This window comes from Bos grunniens, chromosome 26 (genome assembly GCF_055505025.1).
Source record: "Bos grunniens cultivar Pamir isolate PY7600 chromosome 26, Bosgru_T2T1.0, whole genome shotgun sequence".
Lineage (NCBI taxonomy): Eukaryota > Metazoa > Chordata > Mammalia > Artiodactyla > Bovidae > Bos > Bos grunniens.
The window spans coordinates 34,042,211-34,069,619 of record NC_141190.1 but is presented as its reverse complement, the minus strand read 5'-3'; the positions used below and the strand labels follow the sequence as shown (position 1 = coordinate 34,069,619).

Here is a 27,409-nt window from a genome sequence, read left to right as displayed (position 1 = left end):
CGGTGCAGGTACAACTTCACATACTTGAATTTTGTTTGTTCATTATGCAGTCTTTGTTCATTGCCGCTGGAGGAAGACACTGGACTGACCCAGGAAACCGAAGTTGTTGAATGACCTGGAGTCACGGATAAGGGCTATTACTTTTCTTTTGCCAATCACACACATTTGATTATGGTGTGACTAGAGTTACTAGCAAGCTGAAGTAGCCATTAAGTGTTTGGAACACCTGCTGAGTCAGTTGCCTAGGGACTGTGGTTGGATTTGTGATTTGTACAGTTGTCCAGCTGAAAAAGAATTGACAGGAGCTTTATAAGGATTTTACAAAGCTCCTTCTAAAATTAGTCTGTTAAACCTATGATTTCCATTAGGACTTGGTATTCAAAGTATTACTGATTCTTACTTTTATGAATCAAGTCCTGGAAAAAGCCAAGAGACCTGAATGAAGTATACACAATGGAAAACTCAGATGCTACCCCTGTTAATTTTACTGTGCTATAAATGGAACAGCAAGTGTTCTTAGGTAAGAGGTTTGTGGTTTCCCAATATATTCATTACCAGAGCTTTAGAGTCCCATCAAGTTAGTAAGTTTTTTGTTACCTTTTTTTCCTCAGCAAAATAATTCCCTTTAATAATTTTGTAACAAGAAACAGATTGTCAATTTGCTTAAGATTAGTGCTTTTTTAATGATCAGAATCATTTTGCCATGTTAGAAGATGCTTTTTTGGAAGAAGACATCTGGGAATACAAATCCAAAAGAAAACCAAAACGAGTACGTCCAAATAATTGCTCTGAGAATATTCCAGATTCTGTTGAAAAAGCAACAGATGGACAACACCAGTCAAAACGAAACAGAAATAAAAAAAGGACTGTAGAAACTAAAAAGAAGGTCAAGACCCCGGAAACGTGCCTTAGAGAAACAGACAGTCAGACATCTGTAGCTTCCAGTCAGAGCTCCATATGTGGAGATGGTGTTCAACAGTCCCAAGACACGGAGACCACTCCAGAAAAGCGCTGTAGGACTCACGAAACCAAACACATGTCTCCAAAGACACGACCGGTTTATGATGGGTACTGTCCCAACTGCCAGATGCCTTTTTCCTCCTTGCTAGGTCAAACACCTCGATGGCACGTTTTTGAGTGTTTGGATTCCACACCAGTCTCTGGAACAGGTAAGATTCCAAAAAAGACAGTGGGCTCGAAATAGTCAACAAGACCTGAATGAGGCCAGACTTAACAATCTGGAAGGAAGGAAGGAAACCAGATAAGTAGTAAACCGGAAGTGAGATGAGATACTCTTAAGAATGACTCACCTTTGAAGGAAACAAGATAATGCATTATTACCCTTCTTGTGAGGGTACAAAGATACTCGTCATTGGTATAACTGTAGAGAGTGTTGCAAACCTGAAAACAGTTTGAATGGGGAATTCCCTGGTGGTAAGTGGTTTGGGCTCTTTTCTCCTGCTGCAGGTGGAAAGGGTTCAATCCCTGGTTTGAGAACTAAGATCCTATAAGCCGCATGGCCAAAAAAGAAAGTTTTAATGCATTTTATTATTTCATAAGAGTTCCAAAACATCTGTGATTTTTCATAAATGTTAATTGAGCATATATTAGGCTACTTTCACCTGCATAAGGTAGGTGGTATTGACATCTAATGGGCTTCCCAGGTGGCACAGCGGTAAAGAATCCACCTGCCAGTGCAGAAGACATGGGTTCAATCCCTGGGTTGGAAAGATCTCCTGGAGAAGGAAATGGTAGTCTGCTCCGGTATTCTTGCCTGGGAAATTCCATGGACAGAGGAGCCCGGTGGGGGCGGGTACAGTCCCTGGGGTTGCAAAGAGTCAGACATGACTTAGTGACTGTGCTGTGCTTAGTCCAAACCTTTGCGACCCCAGACACTGCAGCCCTCCAGGCTCCTCTGTCCATAGGGATTCTCCAGGCAAGAATACTGGAGTGGGTTGCCATGCCCTTCTTGACTTAGTGACTAAACAACAGCAATTGATATCCAGTAGAGGTGAAGTGAAGGCGCTCAGTCATGTCCAACTCTGCGACCCCATGGATGTAGCCTGCCAGGCTCCTCTGTCCATGGAATTTCCCAGGCAAGAATACTGGAGGGGGTTGCCATTTCCTTGGCCAGAAGATCTTCCTGACCCAGGGCTAGAACCCAGGTCTTCCTCATTGCAGGCGACTCTTTACCGTCTGAGCACTTGGTGTTCTTAAAAGTTGGAACCCTTTGCCCGTTTTATCTTTTGTGAAACAGACTTTTAGAGAATCATGAATGTAGTCCACAGGGTTCTTGAAGTCAAGGATGCCGTACATTCTTAATGTATAGAAAGAAGGACTAGGAAGGAGTGTTAGTTTATTAAGATTCTAGTAAATAATTGTGCCAAATGAGAACGGAAGTAATATTACACTGTTGTTACCTGTTAAACTATATAGTAAATGTCATGTTTAATATGTAGAATTAAATGTAATACGTAGAATTAATATGTAAATTAAATGTAATATAAATCCTACTTATAGTATATGGAGAATAAGTTGTTATTGATTATTTGCTTTGTATATTTTAAAGTTATATACCACATATAAAATTTTAAATCTCAGAGAATTTAAATTCAATAGAATAAAAGTAATATTCAATAAGGCTTTCAGTTAACTATGATTCAAAAGACATTTTATTATTAACCTCTAGTTCTCATTTTAAAGTACTGCAAAGATGCAAAATAACAACAACAACAAAAAACTGGCACCAGCCTTTCCTGTAAAAGTGAAAGCCTCAACAAATGCTAGTAATTTGGTTTTCAGTGGCTTGAAAATCAGAAATCGAAGTCCCATAATGAGCCCCTCAGGGTAAAATGTCTTACAGATGAAGCCACCTCAAAGAGATTTTTCTCTTTGCTTTTCACTGATAAACTCCTTTGAACAGAATCTCAGGTGGATTGTTCTTGAGTTCTTTAACGTATACTTTTATGAGGGAGTTTTAAGTTTTAAGCAATGAAGTCTTCCAGTTTAATGTAATATCTTTTTTGGAGGTGAAAGTGAAAGTCGCTCAGTCATGTCTGACTTTTTGCGACCCCATGGACTACACAGTCCATGGATTCTCCAGCCCAGAATACTGGATTGGGTAGCCTTTCCCAACCCAGGGATGGAACCCAGGTCTCCCACGTTGCAGGCGGATTCTTTACCAGCTGAGCCACAAAGCCGGCCCTTTGGAGGTGGAGGGAGTCATTTTTTGATAGGCCTGGAAAGTGACATACAAGGGGGAGGTTATGCCAAGACGGTTTCCATACCGTTTCTCAATCATAATAGTATGCCAGGGAAGTTTCCAGATTACTTAAGCCTTATTATTAACCAATTTATCAAATTAAATTGCAAATCTTATGACAGAATCTAAAATGTTTAGTGTATGGACAACTCTGATTAAGATTGGTATTACTGTTTCTGTATACAGTGTGAATATTAAATAATGGAACCTAATTTGGTACTGCGGTTGTCATACATCTGTGTTGCCTGGTAAGACAAAAATTGGAGTAGAATTTTAGTCTGGAATTTTAAACTTATGATACAGACATACCAGCTTTCTCTACTCTTTTTTTGCCTGAGCAATAGAGATGTAGTGAAACTGATGGGATAGATTTCTCATACAAGCATGACATGCATTTTGGAGGAACTCATCTTTGTGAAAGCTTTTAGTGGGGAGAAAAAGGTGTTAGTCTTAATTTTTTTTTTTCCCAAGAAAAGAGTATTTGAAAGGAAACTTAAAAGAATATTTGATTTAAAAATAATAAGTAGCACCTTGTAAAACCATGCTTGATTACTGATAATTGTGTGTTGATTTTTTGTTGGTATAAAGATAGCTATTGTCCTAAGGCTGCAAAGTAGGGCTGATTATTTACCTGTTAAACCACTTACCTGTTAATTTATAGTGCTAATACTGTCAAAGCTTATTCTGTGCTTTGATCCAGTAATACTTTTTTCTTTATTAAAATTTTCAGAGTGTCCTGATGGTCTTCAGTGTTCCTCAACAATTCCTTCTCATTACCAGAGATACACTCACCTTCTGCTAGCTCAAAGCAGAGCTGGTAATAGTCCTCTCAAGGATCCTTCCCATGGGTCAGGGCGGAGTTTCCGCGAAACTAATTCAGACTTTCTTTGTAGCCTTGAGAAAAGATGGTCTCCACATCAGAAACAAACAGAAAACTTAAAAAATGTTTCAGCTGATCCCTTGTTAGTGACGCAGTGTCTAAAAAGCTCTCAGTCTCCAACTGAAACCAATAAAAAGATTTCCTCTTTGACAAATAGCCAAACTTCCCAACAAGTCCCACAATTTACAGGACATGTTAACAGTGACAAACTGGTAGGAGTTGGTTTGCCTCTTGCTGAAGAATTAGACAGCCAAAACAACCCAGAACACAGAAATTTGCCATTGCCAGAAAATGACTTTAGCAACTGTGAAATCTCCTATTCTCCACTTCAAAGTGATGAAGAAACTTACGATACAAATGATAAGCTGGATGATTCACAACAGGAACTATTTTTCATGGAAAGCTCTAAAGATGGCAATCTAGAAGAAGATGACAACAGCTCCATTTTGTTTAAAAAACTATATGACCCCTTACTGAAGGACCAGGAGGCCTGCCCCGAAGTGGATAGCTTCTTAACGCAGGATAAATACAATGAAGAATTGTATGAATGCAACTCTCTTAATGATTCGTCTCAACTTACTTTCCAAAATAAGAGAATTGTTTCACATGGTCATCCAGCATATACTGATGATGATTTTATGTTGCTTCCACCTGCATTAGCAGAGAGGTTTACTTCTCCTGGTTACCAAGCCTCTAAAGCAAAACCTGATGAGCCAGAATTTCACTCATCTCAATCAAATAAAGAGAAACAGGTGATTGAAGAATCAGCTGTTTACAATCAAAATTCTCTTCCATTACTTAAGAGTAAAATGTCAAAACGTTTTGAAAACCAGGGAGGAGGGTGTCATTCTTTCCACCCAACCCAAAGTAAAACTAGAGAATTATCAAATAAGAATTCCAATGCTAAGAACAACGCAAACTCAACATGTTTCTGCAGAAAGGCGTTAGGTGGTATGCTGGACAATAAAGTTCCAGTTTTAAATTCAGAAACATTTTCTAGTACACCTACTGTTGCTAAGCCTTCGAAAATGTTGCCCTCTGGCCCTAAGTGTCATGCAACACAGCCTTCTACTAAGGTAATGAAGCAGATGGATATAGGTGTGTATTTTGGACTGCCACCCAAAAGAAGAGAGAAATTGCTGGAGGAAAGTTCATTAGAAGGGATGAACTTCAATACAGCTGTAAGTCCTAATGAAAAGAGGTCCCAGCAGCGCAAGAGGAAAGCAGAAAAATCTTTAAGTGATTTAGAATTAGAGGCAAAGAATTTAAGTGAAAGTCAGCCTTCTGTGGAGCTTTCTGATAAGGGGTCACAGCATCAAAAAAAGAGACTTAAAAAGTCAGATTCATTGCAGGAAGGAGGACATCAGAAGAATCCAGGTCACCTTAAGAAGACAGTACCTAGAACAGTCAATTTAAGTAAAGACAAAACCTTCATAAAATCAGCTCATGGCAGAGTGCAGAGAGAGAACACTAAAATCTCAGAGTCATCTAATGCAGGAGAATTAAGGAAAAGGACATGCCCATTCTATAAGAAAATACCTGGTAAGTCGAAGTAGCAACGCTTAATATATCTACAAAGACGCAACTTCTTTAAACTTCATGTTCATTGCTCATGTTGTGTGCATGTGAAACAATTTGTTGTGTTTCCCTTATTTTTTATGTAACAGATTTTTTTTTGCCTATTTAATCTTTTTTTTGGTCCATTTAGTTCAGCAAACTTCTACTAAACATATTCTATATACAAAATGGGGCTTCCCTGGTAGCTCAGACAGTAAAGAATCTGCTTTCAATGTGGGAGACCCAGGTTCGATCCCTGGGTTGGGAAGATCCTCTGGAGAAGGAAATGGCAACCCACTCCAGTATTCTTGCCTGGAGAATTCCATGGACAGAGGAGCATGGCGAGCTACAGTCCATGGAATCACAAAAAGAGTTGGACACAACTGAGTGACTAACACCACCACCATATACAAGATACTGTACTATCTATATAGATATTACAGATTTGACAAAAAGTAGTATAGATCAGCTTAATACAGAGGAAGGAAAGGATTTCTGTAAGTAACCATGGTAACAGACAGCCTCTAAGAACTTAAGAGAAATGCAAAGTGGCTGGATGGCATCACTGACTCGATGGACGTGAGTCTGAGTGAACTCCGGGAGTTGGTGATGGACAGGGAGGCCTGGCGTGCTGCGATTCATGGGGCCACAAAGAGTCGGACACGACTGAGTGACTGAACTGAACTGAAAAAGCTTCAAAGAAGGAAAATGTCATGGGTTACACAGGTCATAATAAATGCTAACCATTTTTAAACCATGTAATAATTTAGTTTCGTAATCTTTTCATATTTTTTTAATTTCTTGTGCCTTCATAGAAGAGCTAATAGAGAAATGTGTAGTAAAATGAATTTTATTATTGAAGAAACCAGGTACCTTTCTGAAAAGACTATAAAACTGCCAAAATGCACTTGGTTTCAGGAGGATTCTTTAATGTGCTTTTTTGATACTATAAATTATAATTTGCTCAAAATATTTATGTAAGGAAAAGTATTTATGCACGTTTTGATTAAATTTATATATTTAAAGTGAGCCCGGAACTAGTGGGCCATGTGTGGATAGGCCTCTGTAGAATTGTGGAGGTATGCTTATTTACCTGCATGTTTTACAACAGCTCAATCTTTTTTTTTTTTTTTTTCATAATTGGTGCTCTAGGGAGCCTTTTTAGGCTTTTTTTTTTCTCATTTCCCTTTCTCCTCCCCACCTCCCACAATGAAATTCAAATACTAGGGGTATCTATTTACCTGTTGTTGTTCTGTGACTCTTTGGAGGGCCAGTGAGATCATTTGGGTCATCAACCATTTTTCTCCTGCCAGAAGCAGGTCAATGTCACCCCTATTGAGATTTCATGTTTTAGAAGAAAGATAGCATTCCCCTTTTGCGGTTTCACAGAAGTAAAGGATTTTTAGGTGCCTAGTAAGTATCATGAAAACATTCAGCTAAGCAAATAACTGGTTTGTAGCTTAGTACTTTTTTTTTTTTTTGGCAAAGTTATTCTTAAAGACTATACTGGGTATATTTAGCCTAAACTTAACAAGACTCATTTTTATCTCTAGGATCATCCTTTGATGAATTTATGTGGTGTAGATTTTTAAATTAAATTGTAAAGTTAAGTTGGACATGAGATGTAAAGGTGTAAGAGCATTTGCTATATAAGCAAATTGGGTAACTTTTACTTCACTCTTGCTAAAGCAGCTGCTTTGGTGTTTTCATTGTAGGAACTGGCTTTACGGTCGATGCCTTTCAGTATGGATGGGTTGAAGGTTGCACTGCCTATTTTCTCACTCATTTCCATTCTGATCATTATGCTGGATTGTCTAAAAACTTCACATTTCCCATTTATTGTAGTAAGGTAAGTTCTAGTATTCTCAATTCTGATTTTGTGGAATGCAGTGAATTTCTAAGCAGTTTGGTTAAAAAATAATTAAAATTTTAAGATCATTTTTCTAGAAAATGTATGAAAAAGCAGATTCCACATTTTAGACTCTAAAATCAAATGAGTTATTGTCGATAGTTACAATAGATTTTTTTAAATATGCTTTATTTTATAGAGACAACAGATAAGCTAGCTCATGATGTACTGAAACATGTTTCATTCAGTAAATATTTACTGAATGCCTAAAAAGATACTCATGGCAAAATACCTAACTTCAGGGAGCTTACAGCCTACACATTCACCAGTACTCCAGTGGGCTATTTGTACTAGAATATTACAGTACTAGAATAGTACCAGTACTATTTGTAGTAGAAAAGTAAACAGAATGCCTAGAAGTAGGGAGAAGTTGGGGGCTTTACTATGTCCTAGGCTAAGGTTAGAAAAAGTTTCATGGTGAGAGAGACACCTTGAACTAATCATTAAAAGGTGAGCATTTTAATGTGTACTACTAAGGACTTTGGATAGAATTTGATTTAATCCTTAAGTATTCTTGAATTACCTCTTTTTATTAGTGAAGTAACTGAGGCTTGGAGCGGTTAAGTAGCATGCCCCAAGTCACAGAGCTAGTAATGACAGACACAGAGTTTGAACACAGGTCTGTCTGATTCCAGATCCAGGCAAAAGAAAGAGAAGAGAGCCTTCCAGGTAGAGAAGAGTTTGTGTAAAGGAACAGACACCTGAGAAGTATAGCCATTCCAAGAACTTCAGTTGCTAAAAACAAGCTAAGGAATAACAGTAGATAAACCCGCAGAAATGGGTAGGGGCCAAATCATGAAGGATTCTGTGTGTCATGCTGGGTAACAGACTTTTTACAGGTGAGGGAGAAGTCGGTGATAGTGTTTAAGCAAAGTTGTGATGCATTTTAGAAAGTTCTTCCTGGCATTCTGGTAGGTTTACATGAATATATGTGAAAGAATAAGGAAATTATTAAGATGCTTGAGTTCTTCAGTAGATATGAAATAAAGACTTATTTAATGTTTTCATGTATCAGCAATAAGCACATCCTGTTTTGCAGATAACTGGCAATTTGTTGAAGAGCAAACTTCATGTACAAGAACAATATATCCATCCCTTGCCAACAGACACTGAATGTATAGTGAATGGTATCAAGGTTATTTTGCTAGATGCCAATCAGTAAGTATTAAAGTTACCTTACTGACAACCAGTTTTTAAATATTCAAAAGGAAAACACATTGCATGGTTATTTAAGAACTTTTTATTGAAACTATTATGCTTGATATTTCTTAAAACAAGTAAAATGTGTTTCTTCTTTTGGAAAAACAAAATGTACCCAATACAGAAACAAAGATTAAATGTAGAGAGATTCTCTTAAGTGTTCTCTAACCCTTTTTTAGTATAGTTTAATTACTGTGCTTTACATATGAGACTCTATCTTATTTTTTTTTAATCTTTTAACATATTGTTGCTGTTCTTTAAGAGATAACCTTTTGCCATTTTCTTTAATATCACTTATATAAATTACCAGCTGGTACTCCAGCTGTTACTTCAGATTCTAGAGGATTTTTTTTTTCCTTTAAGAAATCCTTTAGGTTTTTGATACTCAAGACTTGGAAGACTTTTTTCTTGAAAAAATTTTTTTCTTTTTCACCTCATTTTTTTCAATGTTAAGTACTATCAGGATTCACAGTGCCAAAATACAACTGGCAGTCAGCTACACATCTTTACACTTTCCGTGTACCTTAGAGATCATAGATACTTAGAGAATTAAAATTAAGACTAAACCAAGGTCTCCTAAATTCCAGGCCAGTGCTGTTTTTTTCAGATTGCCGGTGAGATTTTATCTGCTAACTTTGCTGCTGTTTATTTTTTTAATCACCAATTATAACAACTCCAGTTCTGATTTTTTTTTTTGGTGAACTTTATTGAGGTGTAATTTACATAAATAAAATGGACCTATTTTAAGTCTTTGTTGAATTTTGACAAAAGTACACACCCATGTAATTCCCACCACAATAAAAATATGGAAAATATTCCCTACCACAGGAGATTTCCTTGTGTTCCTTCCCAGTCAATCCCAAACCCCAATTCGGACTCGGAAAACCTTGTTTTCTGTGACTGTGGATTAGATTTGTCTTTACTAGGGATTCATCTGAATGAAATCATATAGTAACTCCTGTTTTCTATCTGGCTTCTGTCACATGTTGTATTTTTGAGATTCATCCATGCTGTCATGTGTTCCTTTTTATTACTGCATAGTATCTACACAGTTATTTTATCCATTCAGTTCTTGATGGACAACTGATTTTTGTTCTTTGACTTTGCATCCTGAGACCTTGCTAAACCTGTCATTAGCTGTTGTAGGTTTTTTTGTATTAATAGAGTCTTGAAAATTTTCCACATATGTCTACAAATATGATTTTGTTTTACTTCTTTCTTTCCATTTAGAGTGGTATTTTTTCTCTTACTTATTGTACTGGATTAGGCCTTCAGATAATGTCAAATATAAGTGGTGAGACCAGACATGTTCCCATGTTCTTAATCTTAAGAAAGTATTCAGTCTTTTTCCATTAAGTATGATGTTAGCAATAGGTATTTCATAGATGCCTTTTATCAGGAAAATCCCCTCTGCTGGAAGTTTGTGATGATGAAAGGGTGTTGAATTTTGTCAAATGTTTCTTTGGCATCTATTGAGATTATAATATAATTTTTCTCCTCTATAATGTTAATGTGGTAAATGACAAAGATGGATTTAAACCAGCCTTATATTACTGAGATAAACCCCACTTAGTCTTCATGTATTACCCTTTTTGAAAATTTATAGGTAGATTTGATAGCTAATATTTTGTTAAGGAATTTTGTCTTTTTTACAATGTCTATTGGTCTACAGGTTTTTTTAAATAATACTTTTGTCTTACTTTGATATCAGAGTAATACTGACCTCATGAAGTATTCCCTTCTCCTCTATTTTCTGAAGTATATTTTCTGAAATATGTCATATAGTAATTGTTATTATTTCTTCCCTAAATGTTTCATAGAATTCCCCAGTGAAGTCACTGAGGTGTGGATTTTGGGTTCAGGGAAAGGGAAGTTTGTAATTATTTAATGCTGCTGCTGCTACTGCTAAGTCGCTTCAGTCCTGTCCGACTCTGTGCGACCCCATAGACGGCAGCCCACCAGGCTCCACCATCGCTGGGATTCTCCAAGCAAGAACACTGGAGTGGGTTGCCATTTCCTTCTCCAATGCATGAAAGTGAAAAGTGAAAGTGAAGTCTCTCAGTGATGTCCGACTCTTCTCGACCCCATGGACTGCAGCCCACCAGGCTCCTCCGTCCATGGAATTTTCCAGGCAAGAGTACTGGAGTGGGTTGCCATTGCCTTCTCCAATTATTTCCTGTGTTTTCCTAGAATTTAAGAGTCCAATTCATAGTGACCCCATGGGCTGCAGCCCACCAGGCTCCTCCATCCATGGGATTTTCCAGGCAAGAATACTGGAGTGGGTTGCCATTCCCTTATCCAGGGGATCTTCCTGACCCAGGGATTGAACCAGGGTCTTCTGCATTGCAGGCAGATTCTTTACCATCTGAGCCACCAGGGAAGCCCTAACAACACATGGGACCTGTGACCAACCAGGGAAGCTCAGCTGAGCCTTAGTATCCAGGGATTTTATTGGAAGTCAGTAGTGTATAATTCTGGAGAAGGCAATGGTACCCCACTCCAGTACTCTTGCCTGGAAAATCCCATGGACGGAGGAGCCTGGTGGGCTGCAGCCCATGGGGTTGCTACAAGTCGGACTCGACTGAGCGACTTCACTTTCACTTTTCACTTTCATGCATTGGAGGAGGAAATGACAACCCACTCCAGTGTTCTTGCCTGGAGAATCCCAGGGATGGCGGAGCCTGTGGGCTGCCATCTATGGGGTTGCACAGAGTCGGACATGACTGAAGTGATTTAGCAGCAGCAACAGCAGTGTATAATTCTAGCACCCGCATGACTGACCTCAGTACTCAGACTCCAGTTCCCCTAAAGCACAAAACAAGTATTCACCACTATTAGTAACTATGTGATCAAACTAGTAACACATGGCCCAATGGGCGCGGCATCCAAAACACTCTTAGCAGGCAGAATGCTCCAAGGACCCAAAACTCAGCTCCCAAGGACTAGTCCTAAAGACAGGCCTTTCTTGAGCATGTGTGGAGTTTTACCAGCCTTGGCCTGCTGAATTAACCTTTTCCTGCACACCAATGTTTTGTGTGTGTGACATAAATTCCCTTACCTTAAAATGCTACACTTCTCTGTAGTACAATGCTATATCATTGTGGTCAGTTAATAAAGTGTGTTAACTTGTTGATATTGAAATGAATACTCTTTCTTTAGCTGTTTTGATCTGTGTAAATAATATTCCTTTGAAATGTCTGTGTTCAGCTGTCCAGGTGCTGTCATGATCCTTTTTTGTCTTCCTAACGGTCACGTCATACTACACACGGGAGACTTCAGAGCAGACCCCAGCATGGAACGTTCTCTACTTGGATGCCACAAAGTCCACACGCTTTACTTGGATACAACGTAAGAGAAGCTTTGTTTGTGTGCTTCTTTTTTCCACTGACAGCATTTCCCTGTATATTATGAATAATTTGAGCTTGTGCTTAGGTAATCAAAGTAATGACTTACTGTCAATTATCATTTTAAGTACTTATCAGAAAGATGGTTGAAAAAACATACACTTACTTAGCACAAATCTGGGATTACATGTCTTAACTGACTCCAGCTCAATTTTTTTTTTTTTTTGGTAATATCCCTTTGAAAATATGGTTTATATGAGAATCTTGTTGCAGAAACAAGGAAGGAAAATTTGAAATTTGGGAGCAAACTTTAGGAAAACATCCTTTAAGGTTATCCTTTCAAAGTATCTTTGTAACAATTAAGTGTGATTATGAAGAAAAGAAAACAGAGAATGAGGTCTGTGTCTGAATATTCAGAATTACATTGTTCCTTTCTCCAAAAGGTAATCTATAAGCAACAGTCTTGAATTCCTAAGTGCTATCAACATAATAGTATAAGCCATTGTCTTTTTGAGTGCATGCTTGCTAAGTCACTTCAGCTGTGTCTTTCTCTTTGCGACTCCATGAACCGTAGCCCACCAGACTCCTCTGACTAATAGGATTCTCCAGGCAAGAATGCTGGAGTGGGTTGCCATTTCTTCCTCCAGGTGGATCTTCCCAACCCAGGATAGAACCCATGTCTCTTATGTCTCCTGCCTTGGATGGGGGTTATTGACTACTAGCGCCACCTGGGAAGCCCCATTGTCTTTTTCAGTTCAGTCGCTCAGTCGTGTCTGACTCTTTGCAACCCCATGGACTGCAGCACACCAGGCCTTCTTGTCCATCACCAACTCCCGGAGTTTACTCAAACTCATGTCCGTTGAGTCAGTGATGCCATCCAACCATCTCATCCTCTGTCGTCCCCTTCTCCTCCCACCTTCAGTCTTTCCCAGCATCTGAGTCTTTTCAAATGAGTCAGTTCTTCCCATCAGGTGGCCAAAGTATTGGAGTTTCAGCTTTAGCATCAGTCCTTCCAATGAACACCCAGGACTGATCTCCTTTAGAATGGACTGGTTGGATCTCCTTGCAGTCCAGGGGACTCTCAAGAGTTTTCTCCAACACCACAATTCCAAAGCATCAATTCTTCAGCACTCAGCTTTCTTCACAGTCTAACTCTCACATCCATACATGACCACTGGAAAAACCATAGCCTTGACTAGACGGACCTTTGTTGACAAAGTAATGTCTCTGCTTTTTAATGTGCTATCTACGTTGGTCGTAACATTCCTTCCCAGGAGTAAGCGTCTTTTAATTTCATGGCTGCAGTCACCATCTGCAGTGATTTTGGACCCCAAAAGAATACAGTCTGACACTGTTTCCACTGTTTCCCCATCTATTTGCCATGAAGTGATGGGACCAGATGCCATGATCTTCGTTTGCTGAATGTTGAGTTTTAAGCCAACTTTTTCACTCTCCTCTTTCACTTTCATCAAGAGGCTTTTTAGTTCCTCTTCACTTTCTGCCATAAGGGTGGTGACATCTGCATATCTGAGGTTATTGATATTTCTTCTGGCAATCTTGATTCCAGCTGTACTTCTTCCAGCCTAGCGTTTCTCATGATGTACTCTGCATATAAGTTAAATAAGTAGGGTGACAATATACAGCCTTGACGTACTCCTTTTCCTATTTGGAACCAGTCTGTTTTTGCTAGCATGTAAAATGAGTGTAATTGTGCGGTAGTTTGAGAATTCTTTGGCATTGCCTTTCTTTGGGATTGCAATGAAAACTGACCTTTTCCAGTCCTGTGGCCACTGATGAGTTTTCCAAATTTGCTGGCATATTGAGTGTAGCACTTTCACAGAATCATCTTTTGGAATTGAAATAGCTCAGCTGGAATTCCATCACCTCCACTAGCTTTGTTCCTAGTGATGCTTCCTAAGGCCCACTTGACTTCGCATTCCAGGATGTTTGGCTCTAGGTGAGTGATCACACCATTGTGGTTATCTGGGTCATGAAGATCTTTTTTGTATAGTTCTTCTGTGTATTCTTGCCACCTCTTCTTACTATCTTCTGCTTCTGTTAGGTCCATACCATTTCTGTCCTTTATTGTGCCCATCTTTGCATGAAATGTTCCCTTGGTATCTCTAATTTTCTTGAAGAGATCTCTAGTCTTTCTCATTCTATTGTTTTCTTCTATTTCTTTGCATTGATCGCTGAGAAAGGCGTTCTTATCTCTCCTTGCTGTTCTTTGGAACTCTGCATTCAAATGGGTATACCTTTCCTTTTCTCCTTTGCTTTTTGCTTCTTTTCTTTTCACAGCTATTTGTAAGGCCTCCTCAGACAGCCATTTTGCCTTTTTGCATTTCTTTTTCTTGGGAATGGTCTTGATCCCTGTCTCCTGTACAGTGTCATAAACCTCCGTCCATAGTTCTTCAGGCACTCTGTCAGATCTAATCCCTTGTCCTTTTATTATTGTTAAAATACCTCTCATCGGTTTTTCAGAAATGATGTTAACTATTTCAATCTGTCTCCATAAGACCTGAGTTTGGATGGCATATTTTAGTAAGAGATGATCTTCCATATCCAGTTTTCTAACACTATTGCTAATTTTTCCATCCTTCTATATGTACTTAAATACTAGGTGAATTAAGAAAATAATGTTTTAAAAGAAACCTTTTTATTGTTACTTTAATCTACATACCATTCTGAATTTCTTTGTGGGTTTTTATAGGAGAGAAGACTGAGTTTTGTCTGCTCTTATAGCTGACCAGCAAAGAGTATATTTCTTTGATGTTTATACTTTATGAGTTTTTTAGTAAAAAAGTGCTGAACTTTCATGTCGAATATCTATAACTAGAAGTGTTAGAGTTAATACTAATAGTAGTATTTTTCTTTGGGTGTTATTATATTGAGGTAAACACAACTAGATCTGCTATATTCCTATAATATTATATATATTTCTGTATCTCCTAAGAGAGAATAACAACCGTGTGAATATTAACTACTTGATTTTATGCTACTTCATCAAATTCATGTTCCATTTCATTATTAAAAATATATATTTTTGATAAAGCAGAATTCTTTAGTCCATAAAGACAATCCCTATCAATAGTATTTTCTTTGACAGGGCTTGGGGTTAAAAAAAGAAGATATTAAGGTTTACAATTCATAGATAAAATAGCTAACTAGAAATATTCTTGAAGGAAGAAAATGCAGTTTTTGTATTTGAGAGTGATAAATATAATGAAAAAGGTATATTGAAAATGTGTAATTCCATCATAAATAATCAATAGCTGTTAACAAATATTTTAACCACAGGCACTGGTGAGGTAACTGCAGTGGTGTTCATACACTATACTGCTATTGTATGTAATTTTGATAAAGCTTCTTTTGTAAAATAGCATCCGACTTAATGCTATGGCTTTCTTGTTGTTCTTTTAGTAAGACTGTATTTACATATTACAGATATTGCAGCCCGGAATACTCTTTTCCATCTCAGCAAGAGGTTATCCAGTTTGCCATCAACACTGCCTTTGAGACTGTAACTCTAAACCCACGGGCTCTTGTTGTCTGTGGCACTTACTCTATTGGAAAAGAGAAAATCTTCCTAGGTGGGTGATAGCTATAGCTAATTTACATTACTGTATTACAAGGATCAGATTCTTTTTGCATAAAGCCCTTTCAGGCATCGTTCTTGTGCTCGATATTTATTTCCTGAAACAATTCAGTATTACCTTTGAAATTGAAGAAAAATTTGATAGAGTTTAATTCCTTTAAACTTTGAAAGACTTAATGGAAACATTTGATAAGTGTGTTTATGGTAGCCTTTATATCTACAAAGTGTTGATAGAGCAAAAGCCCACACTACATTAATATTTTAGCAGACTGAGAGATGACTAGTGTATAGTTTCACTGCATTTTTTGATGATAATTATCAATTAATTATTTTAGAGAACAGGTTTAGTTTTTGTTCCTAAATGATTTCTGGAAATGCAACTGTAATTTTTCTAGATAGTATGGTACTATTTTGCAAAGTATTTTCCATTTCTTCTTAACTGTGGTCCCATAATGTCAAATACTAAGATGTAAAATGATACAGTCAGGGTTTTAACTCCTGCAAACTTATTTTTTCCCCCTCCCTCAACCCCTTTCCATCCATCTTTTATAATTTTGAAAGACTAGTTCTTTAAAAATAAGTTATTGGATTTCTCACAATTTATTCCTTATGGTTCTGTTGCTCAGTCGCTTCAGTCATGTCCGACTCTGTGCGACCCCATAGACGGCAGCCTACCAGGCTCCTGTCCCTGGGATTCTCCAGGCAAGAACACTGGAGTGGGTTGCCATTTCCTTCTCCAATGCATGAAAGTGAAAAGTGAAAGTGAAGTTGCTCAGTCGCATCTGACTGTTAACGACCCCATGGACTGCAGCCTACCAGGCTCCTCCGTCCATGGGATTTTCCCGGCAAGAGTACTGGAGTGGGGTGCCATTGCCTTCTCCGTTCCTTATGGTTAACCAAGAAAATTATTCAGCCTTTTTGAGACATTATTGCAAAAGTGTGAATGTTTTAAATTTCTTTTTGGTAAATTCTTGTTTTAAAGTTGATTAAGTTGTTATTTAATCTTTTCATGAACTATAACTTATTATTTTTAAACTTTTCCTATAGCCATTGCCGATGTTCTGGGTTCAAAAGTAGGCATGTCCAGAGAAAAATATAACACATTACAGTGCTTCAATATACCAGAAGTCAGTTCCTTCATCACTACAGACATGTGCAATTCACTGGTTCACCTTCTCCCAATGATGCAAATTAATTTTAAGGTAAGCACTCAAGAGATACGTCTTTAGGATGAACTAGAAAAGGCAATCTGATGATTGTAAACTAGAATGCCATTTTACTTGCATTTAAGGTAGAGAAATTCAATTACAACGGAGACAAAGTAGTTTGCCCTAAAAAATCCTTTAAGTGAAATTTGAAATGTTTTTAAGTTTTTTTTGGTGCAGCTGTATAGAGTGATTCATATGCTCACCAGGAGTTTAGGAGCTAGGGAAGGAAGAAACAAAGGAGGAAACAAAAATAGAAAAATGTATGCATCTCTCTGGTCGTTCACACCTTCTGTTTATAAGATTATTTTCCATTTCTTCCTGGATGAGTGGGGAAATGAATGAAGAATTCTAAGGCATTCTTACTTTTCTTCAGGTCTATTCTGTATATTATTAAGCCACTATACCATTGATATATGTTGAAAATATATATGTGAGGATTAAATGAAATAGTAGAGGTGTATTTTAAAAAAAAGTTCTAGTGTTAGTTCTGAGGTATAAATTAAGATACATATGATGTGACCTCCCTGTAATTTATGGGGGTTTGTTTGTCAGATTTATTCAGATACTAAGATTCATTCCTTTTACTAACATTTTGACACCTTGCAAAGGAATACATCAAACCTGTGTATTAAAAGCAATAAAGAACATGATGTACACCAAAAAACATATCTTTAATTTTGTTATTTATGAAACAATTTTATGGAGCCTTTTGAAATAGCTTAGTAGGTATTGATTACTATATCTGTCATAAATAAGAACACTGATACAGTGTAAGGAAAATTAAGTATTTTAGTTCTATGCCTTGAGTAAGGAAATTCTCCTCTTTTCATGAGATTATGATAAAATCCTTTTGGCACCTATTTCCGTGAGTACGTAATTCATAAAAATGTCAAGGATAATCAAGTCATAGTGTTGTCCATTAGCATTTAAGCCAGCTTTGCAAACATGGGTTAAATTTGAGAGGTATCCAGTTTGCATGGAGGCTAATGAGAATGTTGCTTAATCAAAAAATGAACACTGATATCCTGAGGAGGGTATAACATATGTTTATGATTTTTATCTTACTGTCTTATTTCTTGCTTAGTTTGTTTCATTTGAACAAATGATCCATTTAAGGGGACAAAACGGGTAGGGGAGTCAGAATATTATGGAGGTGAAGGGGCTGAGTTTTCAGGAAAGAATGTTTATGAGTACCTTGTGCTGTGAGAGGTCATATAAGGAAAGGATGACGTTCACAAGGACTATTTCAGTGAAGTAATGTTGGAGGAAGCCAGAGGCAGCAGAGGCCTAAGGAATGAATGAGGAGGTATACAGACAGCCAGTAAGCACATGAGAAAAAGAGGATCAGCACTGTTAGCAATCAGGGAACTGTAAATCAAAGCCACAGTGAGACACCACTGTAGACTCACAGCGATAGCTGTAGTAAGGAAGATAGTGCCAGTTGTTGATGAGGATATGGAGAAACTGGAACCTCATGTATTGCTAACAAGACCGTTAAGTGGTGCAGCTGCTTTAGAAAACAATGTGTTAATGTCTTTAAAAATTAAACATGGATTGAGTATATGATCAGTAATTCCAGTCCTAGGTATATGCCTAGGAGAATTAAAACATAATGTCCACACAAAAACTTCTACACAGATGTTCATGGCAGCGTAGTTCATAGTAGCCATAAAGCTGGAAAAAGCTCCAGTGTCCATTAAATGATAAATGGATTAAAAAAAAAGTGTTATGTACATAAAACAGAAGTATTCAGCTGTAAAAAGAAATAAATTACTGTTTCATGCTGCTGTATGAATAAGCCTTGAGAACATGCCAAGTGAAAGAGACACAAAAGACTACATATTTTATGATTTCATTTATATATAATGTCCAGAATAGGTAAATCTGGAGAGAGTAAGTAGGTTAGTGGTTTCCAGGGCTTGAGGGAGAGGAGATAGGGAGCAACTGCTAATGAGAACAGTGTTTTCTTTGCAGGGGTGGATGGAGGTATTGATGAAAATGTTCTAGAATTAGACAGCAGTGATAGTCACATAACTTTGTGACTGTACCAACAACCACTTAACTGTATGTTTAAATAAAAAAAAAAAAACTAGCAGTTACCTGCTTTGAAGAAAAAAAAAAGAATATCTGAAATCTTTGTCTTATTTCCATTATTTGTTGTATGTTTTTGGTATTTTTCTGTAGCTCTTCCCCTTCTTCCATTAAAGTGACCAGATAGTGATGACATTCTTTTTACAATTTCATATCTTCAAAACTCAGGTGGAGCGGAAGCAGATGGTTACTATAAGGCTACATTTTAGTTAGTACTTAAAGGCAATTTTTTAAACTAGGCAAAATAGTTTTATTGCATCAGAGAAAATGACTTTTTTGTGCAAATGTAAACATGATACAATTGTCAGGGTTTCTGAGGCCGGCTTGAAAGACTTAAAAACACTGTAAATCAGGGATCCCCAACCTTTTTGACACCAGAGACTGGTTTCATGGAAGACAGTTTTTCCACAGACTGGGAGGCGGGAGGGGAATGGTTCAGGGATGATTCAAGCACACTGCATTTCTTGTGCGCTTTATCTCTGTTATTATTACATCAGCTCTACCTCAGATCATCAGACATCAGATCCCAGAGGTTGGAGGCCTCTGCTATAAATGATAGCACTCATGCTACCTAGTTCAGCATCCCAGGTTTGTGTATGTAAGAACGTAATTGACTACCACCCCTGGTTTTAACCTGATTGATGGGATGTGGTAAAACATTAGTTATAGATGATTAATTTACATACTGAAAAATAACTTTAGTAGCATCTACTGAAGGCATTTTTATCACAAACTAGTTATCAATAAACAGAGAAACAAGTCATAGATCAGGGACTTTATGTTGACTAAATCATAATAAAATTCCTCATGATAGTAGTCCTCCAGTTGTGGTTAATGAATGGTGGTGGTTGCAGTCTTCTGTGTGCTTGGCTTAGATGATGATGTCCTGTGTTTTTGTTTGTGGCACAGGTTAATGATGTTTTTGTGGTAACTCTAATTTGTCTTATGAAAAGCAGAAATTACTTATGATTCAGTTCTCCCAAGTGTTTTTACAGAGACACATACTGCTACTGCTGCTAAGTCACTTCAGTCGTGTCCAACTCTGTGCGACCCCATAGACGGCAGCCCACCAGGCTCCCCCGTCCCTGGGATTCTCCAGGCAAGAACACTGGAGTGGGTTGCCATTTCCTTCTCCAATGCATGAAAAGTGAAAAGTGAAAGTGAAGGCACTCAGTCGTGTCTGACTCTTAGCGACCCCATGGACTGTAGCCTACCAGGCTCTTCCGTCCATGGGATTTCCCAGGCAAGAGTTCTGGAGTGGGGTGCCATTGCCTTCTCCGACAGAGACACATAAGAATGGATAAATTTGATGACCTATTTTTGAAAGTTGGACTCTTAGTTTATGATACTACATGTATAATTGCTCTAAACCTGGCTCCTGTCATTTTCTTTTCTTTGTGAGGACAGGAAGAGAAGAGGATTAGTAATTAAGCAAAGAGCATTATGTTAGCTAGATCCTAGACTAAGCAAGACAAAAACCTGAAAATTTGCAGAACCAGGGATATGGTAATGAAAACTTATGTATCTGTAACTGAAACTTTTTTTTGGAGGAGGGATAGTAGTTGGTAAGATATATGACTGTTTAATGGTAGGTGTACAAATTAGCAAAAGATCATTATTTGATATAAAAGAAATCAAAAGATTATTATTAATTCACCAGTGAAATATTAGTGTCTGATAAACACAATAAAATCATCAGCCTGTAGATAATAAGAAGAAAATTTTTTAAATGAAGCACAATGATGTGTTTGTCTTCTACCAAATAGGCATACTTTTTAAAAAGGTAGTATTCCTATGCTGAGGTTCAGAGAAATGGCATTCTTCATCCACTTATAAGGGAAATTAGGGGCAAATCCTTAGCTATTCCATTTCTAGGAGTTTATAAACAAATAAGTCCTTTCTGAAGAAATCAATCTAAGGTTCCTAGGTGCTGATGGTGTAATAGATTATGAGAGTTTTAAAAAGAAAGAGCACATTGTTTCCATTAAAAAAAAAGAAAAGGATTCAGAAAGTGGTGTTTATGGAAGTCTTCCCTTATGCTGTAGGCTTCCATAAGGCGAAGGCTCTGTCTCACTGACCACTCGAATATCAGCCCCTGGAACAGATACTTACTGAATGAACAAATAGGTAGATGAGTGGATTTGTCTTTATGATTTCTTCAGAGCTTCTTGCCAGCATCTTTTTAAAATTCAGTAGTTTATATGTATGGTTAAAGAAGAAAAAGGAGACTTCTGGAAATCCAAGATGACACTATATACTATTTAGGTTTCTTATTGTTTTAAATAAAACTAGGATGTTATTATGGAGACGGCAATGGCAACCCACTCCAGTACTCTTGCCTGGAAAATCCCATGGACGGAGGAGCCTGGTAGGCTGCAGTCCATGGGGTTGCTAAGAGTTGGACACGACTGAAGTGACTTAGCAGCAGCAGCAGCAGGATGTTATTATAAATTTACATTAAGCCTTTGACACTCTGGGTTTAGTCTTTAGCCAAAAAATATTAGATTTTTTTTTTTTAAATATCCCTCATGCCATTTTGCCTTTATCTGGGTTTTTCTTATCTTTCGAAGGTTGAACCTTGGTCACTGATTTTCTAAGAATCTTACCTAATGTCCTCACTAGTGACAACCTTAGTTTGGAAAGTTCTATTCTACTCAAAATGTATTAGCGTTTTATTTCTAATTAGAGCAGCCTGAGAAGTTTTGCAGTTATTCTAGTTCATGTATAAAGGGTGAAAAGGAGTAAACATTTGAAAAGAGCTACTGTGCATCTTAAAATGTATGTCTGTGCTGAGTATAATGCAGTTATAAAATTATTTCCATCTTTATATCCATCCATCAGTCCTGTATTGGTGTAAATGCATGGAGAGTAAGGACTCAACATTTATCAGTGTTAGTATCATACCTCTAATAAGGGTTGCAAAAAGTCAGACACGACTGAGCTACTCTCACACACACACACACACACACACACACAACTTCAGTTAAGCAAAGGGGAAAGTTTTTTTTTCAGTTATTTTATTTTCTTGTGAGGAACACAGCACTAGGTTTTCCAATGCTCACCAACTGAAAACTCCCCGAAACTGTGCCAATGCAGCATTTTAATCATTCTGTTTTATTCCACATTACCCATCTTCACCAACCATTAAATAAATATCTTGTTTGTTTTTTTTTTAAACAGGGTTTACAGAATCACTTGAAGAAATGTGGTGGGAAATACAATCAGATTTTGGCTTTTCGACCGACAGGTTGGACGCATTCTAACAAGTTAACTAGTCTAGCAGATATTATTCCCCAGACCAAAGGAAACATTTCAATATATGGTATATTCATTTTGCTTTTACTCTTAATATTTGGAATTAGTTTACATTTTTTTTAAAAAAGCGGTAAAATTAAGATCCAACAAAAAAGAGGCACCAAAGTATCTTTAAGAATTTAACAGGTGAAAATTGCTCCTCACTTTCTAAACCTGTATCTTTAGTACATTGTAAACTTATATAAAGAAGTGCGGCTAGTAGACAGTGACTAATATAGAGGAACCCGTGTGTGTTATCAGTGACATGTCGGGGAGATTGTAGAACTTCCTGGCCAACCCAATATACTACTCAAAAGGAGAGATGGGTGGTACCACTGTGTTTTAAATGATGCTGTGGCACTGAGAATACGAAGACAGTGACGGATGTGGTGACAGCAAGAGTTACAAACTTGACTTTTAATTTTTTCATCTTTGGAGTACGTTAATCATTTCTGTCCTCAGAAATTGGCTTATGACTATAGTGGCCAATGGAGACATTTTTAGACCCTAGTTTACTCTAACCAGGACCCTTTCTCTGTGGTATTTGATCTTCAGTAAAGAAGATAATGAGATTTTGAATACTTAATCTTTTTTTTTCTTTTTTTTCCTTTTAATGTGTACAAAGCTTGGGGATGGAATCTGCTTACTTGCTCTGGAAATCAAGAATCTTTTGCTTGTTACCCTTCAGGTTTTACTCATATTTCTTCTAGAATTTTCATGAAATCAGTAGCTGGGCAAAGTGCTTAAGGGAAGAATTGTTTAAAAAGAAAAAATCTATTTACATATAAGAATCTATAGAAATACATATCATTAAGTATCTACATAGAAAAGTAGAAAAGACCCAGGGATTGAACCCAGGTCTCCTGCATTGGCAGGCAGATTCTTTACCATCTGAGCCACCAGGGAAGCTCACGTAGAAAAGTAATAGCATTTTTTAATCTTCAAAAGTGTTTATATAATTTTAATCTTTATTATTTGTAATAGACGATTTCCCTGGTGACTCAGTGGTAAAGAATCCGCCTGCCAAGGCAGGAGACATGGGTTCGATGCCTAACCTGGGAAGATACCCTGGAGCAGGGCATGGCAACCCACTGCAGTATTCTTGCCTGGAGAATCCCATAAATAGAGGATCCTGGCATGCTACAGTCCATGGGGTCGCACAAAGTTGAGCACAACTTAAGGACTGAACAAAGGAAAAACAATTTGTAAAAAATACTAGCAAATATTGTTATCAGAAAAAAAAGCGCCAAGGAGTTTTTGGCAAAAATACTTGGATTGCTTTCTTTTTCTCTTTTATTTTATTTTGGGTGTATGCAGTTTTTTTTATTAGTTTGTTTAGTAAGCACTATCTTTTGTATTGCAGGGATTCCTTACAGTGAACACAGCAGCTACCTAGAGATGAAACGTTTTGTTCAGTGGCTGAAGCCGCAGAAAATCATACCTACTGTGAATGTGGGCTCCTTGAAATCTAGACGCACAATGGAGAAATATTTTCAAGAGTGGAAACTGGAAGCTGGATATTGACATTACCCCAAAGGGCTCAGAAATAGTTAAATAACTTAGACCTCGCTTGTTAGTAGTTAAATCTTCAGTGATAATGAAGTACACTTTATGTGAAAAACCTCATGAAGGTCACTCCTTCTGCCTAAGTTCTCATTTACATTTGAGTAGTATGTTCATAGTGCTGACTGTGGAGAGCATCTTAGCATCGTCCATGATAACTGAGACTGGTCAGCCTAGTACCTTTGTTTTTTGCCCCTTCTTGCGGGGGCTATTGTATTCCGCATCCAGCAGCAGGAGGGGAAACAAAGACAGATTCGGGAACCAAAGAATTCATGATAATGAACTCTATTGAAAGCATTATATATAAGTAATTACGTATCTTTAAAATTATTTAATATGGGGCATATTTTTATGATAAAAAGTTTATATGATATGCATACTTAAATAAATTAATCTTTAAATATGCTATAGTGTCATTTGTTTTTTAGGATTTATAATTGATGTTTATGTAATTTTATAAAATTTCAGTGACAGTAATTGAACATTTGACTCTGAAGATGACTCAGAGAGCCTAGATAATTACCCAATAAAGGCTGGAGAAAAGCTTGCATGAATAATGTTTATCTGGATTGTTTGCTCAAGACATCAGATAACTAAAAGTTTAGACTGCAATTTTTTAAGTGAGATTATGTAATTTATTTATGAATCTGGATCACCCAAACAGAGATTAAGTAGCTGATCCAAAATGAAAATTTGGGATAATGCATGTTTTAAATGTTTTAATGGAGTTTAAATAAGAAAACATATTTTTGCATTGGGCTTCCCTGGTGGCTCAGCAGTAAAGAATCCACCTGCCAATGCAGGAAATGTGGGTTCAATCCCTGGGTGGGAACATCCTCTGGAAGAGGAAATGGCAACCCGCTTCAGTATTCTTGCCTGGGAAATCCCATGGATAGAAGAGCCTGGCATGCTACAGTCCATGGGGTCATAAGAGTCCTACACAAGTTAGCAACTTAACAACAACAATTCTTGCATTGCCTCTAACAATGAAATTAATTTAGGGATTTCTTAATAAATGTTTTAATAGAAAATTATTTTCCATAACAGTTTTAGTCACTAGAAGGATGGTACTTCCAATGAAGTTTATTTTCATAAGCTTGGATTTTACTTTGTTACAGAGGTAATTGTTAACAGGGATCACATTAAGGGAGGAAAAGCTTTGGGGACCCAGTAGTAATAAATCCAGTGTAAGTATGTTCTCAGTTGACTTCAATTATGTATTTAAAATATTTTGACTTGTTTGGGCTTGGTGTTTTACACTTTTTATAAGTTATTAAGAATTAGAAAGACTACAAATAAAGGAATTTTTAACATGGGAGAGATAGTATAGTCATTTAAGGTTATTACTTATTATTTGAGTAATAGTTTTTTCCTAGAATTGTATTTTTCATTGGCAAAAAAATGTTTCATGATTTTGACTGTTTTACTTTGGAAATCCAGGCGTTTTATTTAAGAGCAGCCTCAGCTGTCTCATTTTCTAGCGCAGAAACATCTTTCTACACAATCGTCCATTTATGGCAGCTTAGAATGGTTTTGTTTTGCTATTATTATTGCAGAATATGCACAACCTCATTTAGAGACCATCCCAAAAATGGGATTTATTTTATAAATAAGTCACAACAACCAAACTTTTCAAGGCTCTGTTGAAAACTGTATATGAAATTCTTAGTTCTAATAGCCTAACAACCTAATTTGGTAGGTAAAAATTTTCACTTTTAAAGTGAAACAAAAGAAGCAAAGAATTAAATGGACAGCAGCTCTTTAACAGGAGTAGAGAAGGAGAAATAGAATTAAGCCAATGCAGGGAAAATGCTTTACCACACGTTACATGTATTGGGGACTTCTCAGAAAGCTCCTTTATACTCTTAATCTGACATTGAATATTCAATTACCAGATACAGTGATACATGACAGGTTGTTTGCAAGTTCTCATGACTTTGATTTAACAGGAAAACCTTTTCTACTTGCTGTCAGTGCCTTTTATTTCTAAGTTATTTATCACTTTCCCTGCATTTTTTAATGTCCTTAAATATGAAACTGGTTTTCAGAAAAGCTAAATTATTGGCTTTCTTGTGTTATTGAGTTATATTCCTGTGAACCAAATACATCAAGAATTTACTTATTTGGTCCTGAATAACCATCTGTACTCCAGGAGATAGTGAGGGACAGGAAGGCCTGGCGTGCGGCTGTCCATGGGGTTGCAAAGAGTTGGACACGACTTAGCAACTGAAAACAGCAACAACAGCCATCTGTACTGGACCAGGAAGTTTCAAGTACCAATATCTAAAATTATCTGTCTTGAAAGACTATTGATTTTGCCTTGTAACTTTCCTGGTGGTTTTATCCCTGTTCATTCAGTTCATTTGGTATTGATATTAGAAAAACTCCAAATAAGCAGTTATTTGAAATCAGCAGAATTATAAGTTAATGGTTATAGATAATAATAGAATGATCTAGTAAGAGAATTCATTCCAATGTGATTAGATAGAAGCTTTTAACTTGGTAATCATTTTATATGCTAATTACATTTCATCTTTCCATTAGTATCTACCCCTTCTCCAGAAAGTAGACATACTGTCTTTGCTTAGGAACTCAGTCCTTCATGATTTCACATTTCTATTTTTGGTAAGCCACAAATAATTTATAAAACACTTGTTATCTGAGCATAACACAGAATTATTCTTTTGTTAAACAGTCATAGCTGGACCAGAACTAGGGAGAGGCAGAGGAGAGATGCCTAGGGTATAAGATTTAAAAAGGCAAAAGTTGGAAGTCTGAATTTTAAGGCTGACCCCATGCTCACATGACCCTGAGAGTATCTTCTTAAACTCAACACTAGGAAATCTCTCTTGCCTCACACTAGTTCTAAGCCCTGATTCAGTTCAGTTCAGTTCAGTTCAGTTGCTCAGTCCTGTCCGACTCTTTGTGACCCCATGAATGGCAGCACGCTAGGCCTCTCTGTCCATCACCAACTCCCGGAGTTCACCCAAACTCATGTGCATCGAGTCGGTGATGCCATCCAGCCATCTCATCCTCTGTCGTCCCCTTCTCCTCCTGTCCCCAATCCCTCCCAGCATCAGAATCTTTTCCAATGAGTCAACTCTTCACATGAGGTGCCCAAAGTATTGGAGTTTCGGCCTCAGCATCAGTCCTTCCAATGAACACCCAGGACTGATCTCCTTTAGGATGGACTGGTTGGATCTCCTTGCAGTCCAAGGGACTCAGTCTTCTCCAACACCACAGTTCAAAAGCATCAATTCTTCAGCACTCAGCTTTCTTCACAGTCCAACTCTCACGTCCATACATGACCACTGGAGAAACCATAGCCTTGACTAGACAGACCTTTGTTGGCAAAGTAATATCTCTGCTTTTTAATATGCTATCTAGGTTGGTCATAACTTTCCTTCCAAGGAGTAAGCATCCTTTAATTTCATGGCTGCAATCACTGTCTACAGTGATTTTGGAGCCCCCCAAAATAAAGTCTGCCACTGTTTCCACTGTTTCCC

General features: G+C 37.4%; 1 protein-coding gene across 2 annotated transcripts; it reads left to right on the top strand.

Moving 5' to 3' along the window:
- The first annotated feature begins 383 nt into the window (after positions 1–383).
- Positions 384–24,308, top strand: DCLRE1A (DNA cross-link repair 1A). 2 transcript variants are annotated; one of them, XM_086377073.1, is made up of 10 exons: positions 384–520; positions 711–1,169; positions 3,993–5,684; positions 7,415–7,548; positions 8,648–8,766; positions 12,016–12,156; positions 15,597–15,742; positions 16,795–16,949; positions 22,227–22,368; positions 23,704–24,308. In XM_086377073.1, exons 1-10 carry the CDS (start codon positions 499–501, stop codon positions 23,862–23,864), a joined length of 3,171 nt encoding a protein of 1,056 aa, XP_086233199.1. In that variant the 5' UTR covers positions 384–498; the 3' UTR covers positions 23,865–24,308. The 2 variants fall into 2 exon arrangements, with proteins under 2 accessions (XP_086233199.1, XP_086233200.1); XM_086377074.1 differs by lacking the exons at positions 12,016–12,156; positions 15,597–15,742; positions 16,795–16,949; positions 22,227–22,368; positions 23,704–24,308 and adding an exon at positions 10,629–10,934.
- The last annotated feature ends 3,101 nt before the right edge of the window (positions 24,309–27,409 follow it).

What these genes read in the sequence shown, in the direction of transcription:
- DCLRE1A (XM_086377073.1), top strand. Translation starts at nt 499, where the DNA reads ATGGAACAGCAAGTGTTCTTAG. An exon ending in ATTCTATAAGAAAATACCTG is followed by an intron (nt 5,685 to 7,414) that starts GTAAGTCGAAGT and finishes TTTTCATTGTAG; the next exon opens with GAACTGGCTTTACGGTCGAT. An exon ending in AGGAAACATTTCAATATATG is followed by an intron (nt 22,369 to 23,703) that starts GTATATTCATTT and finishes TTTGTATTGCAG; the next exon opens with GGATTCCTTACAGTGAACAC.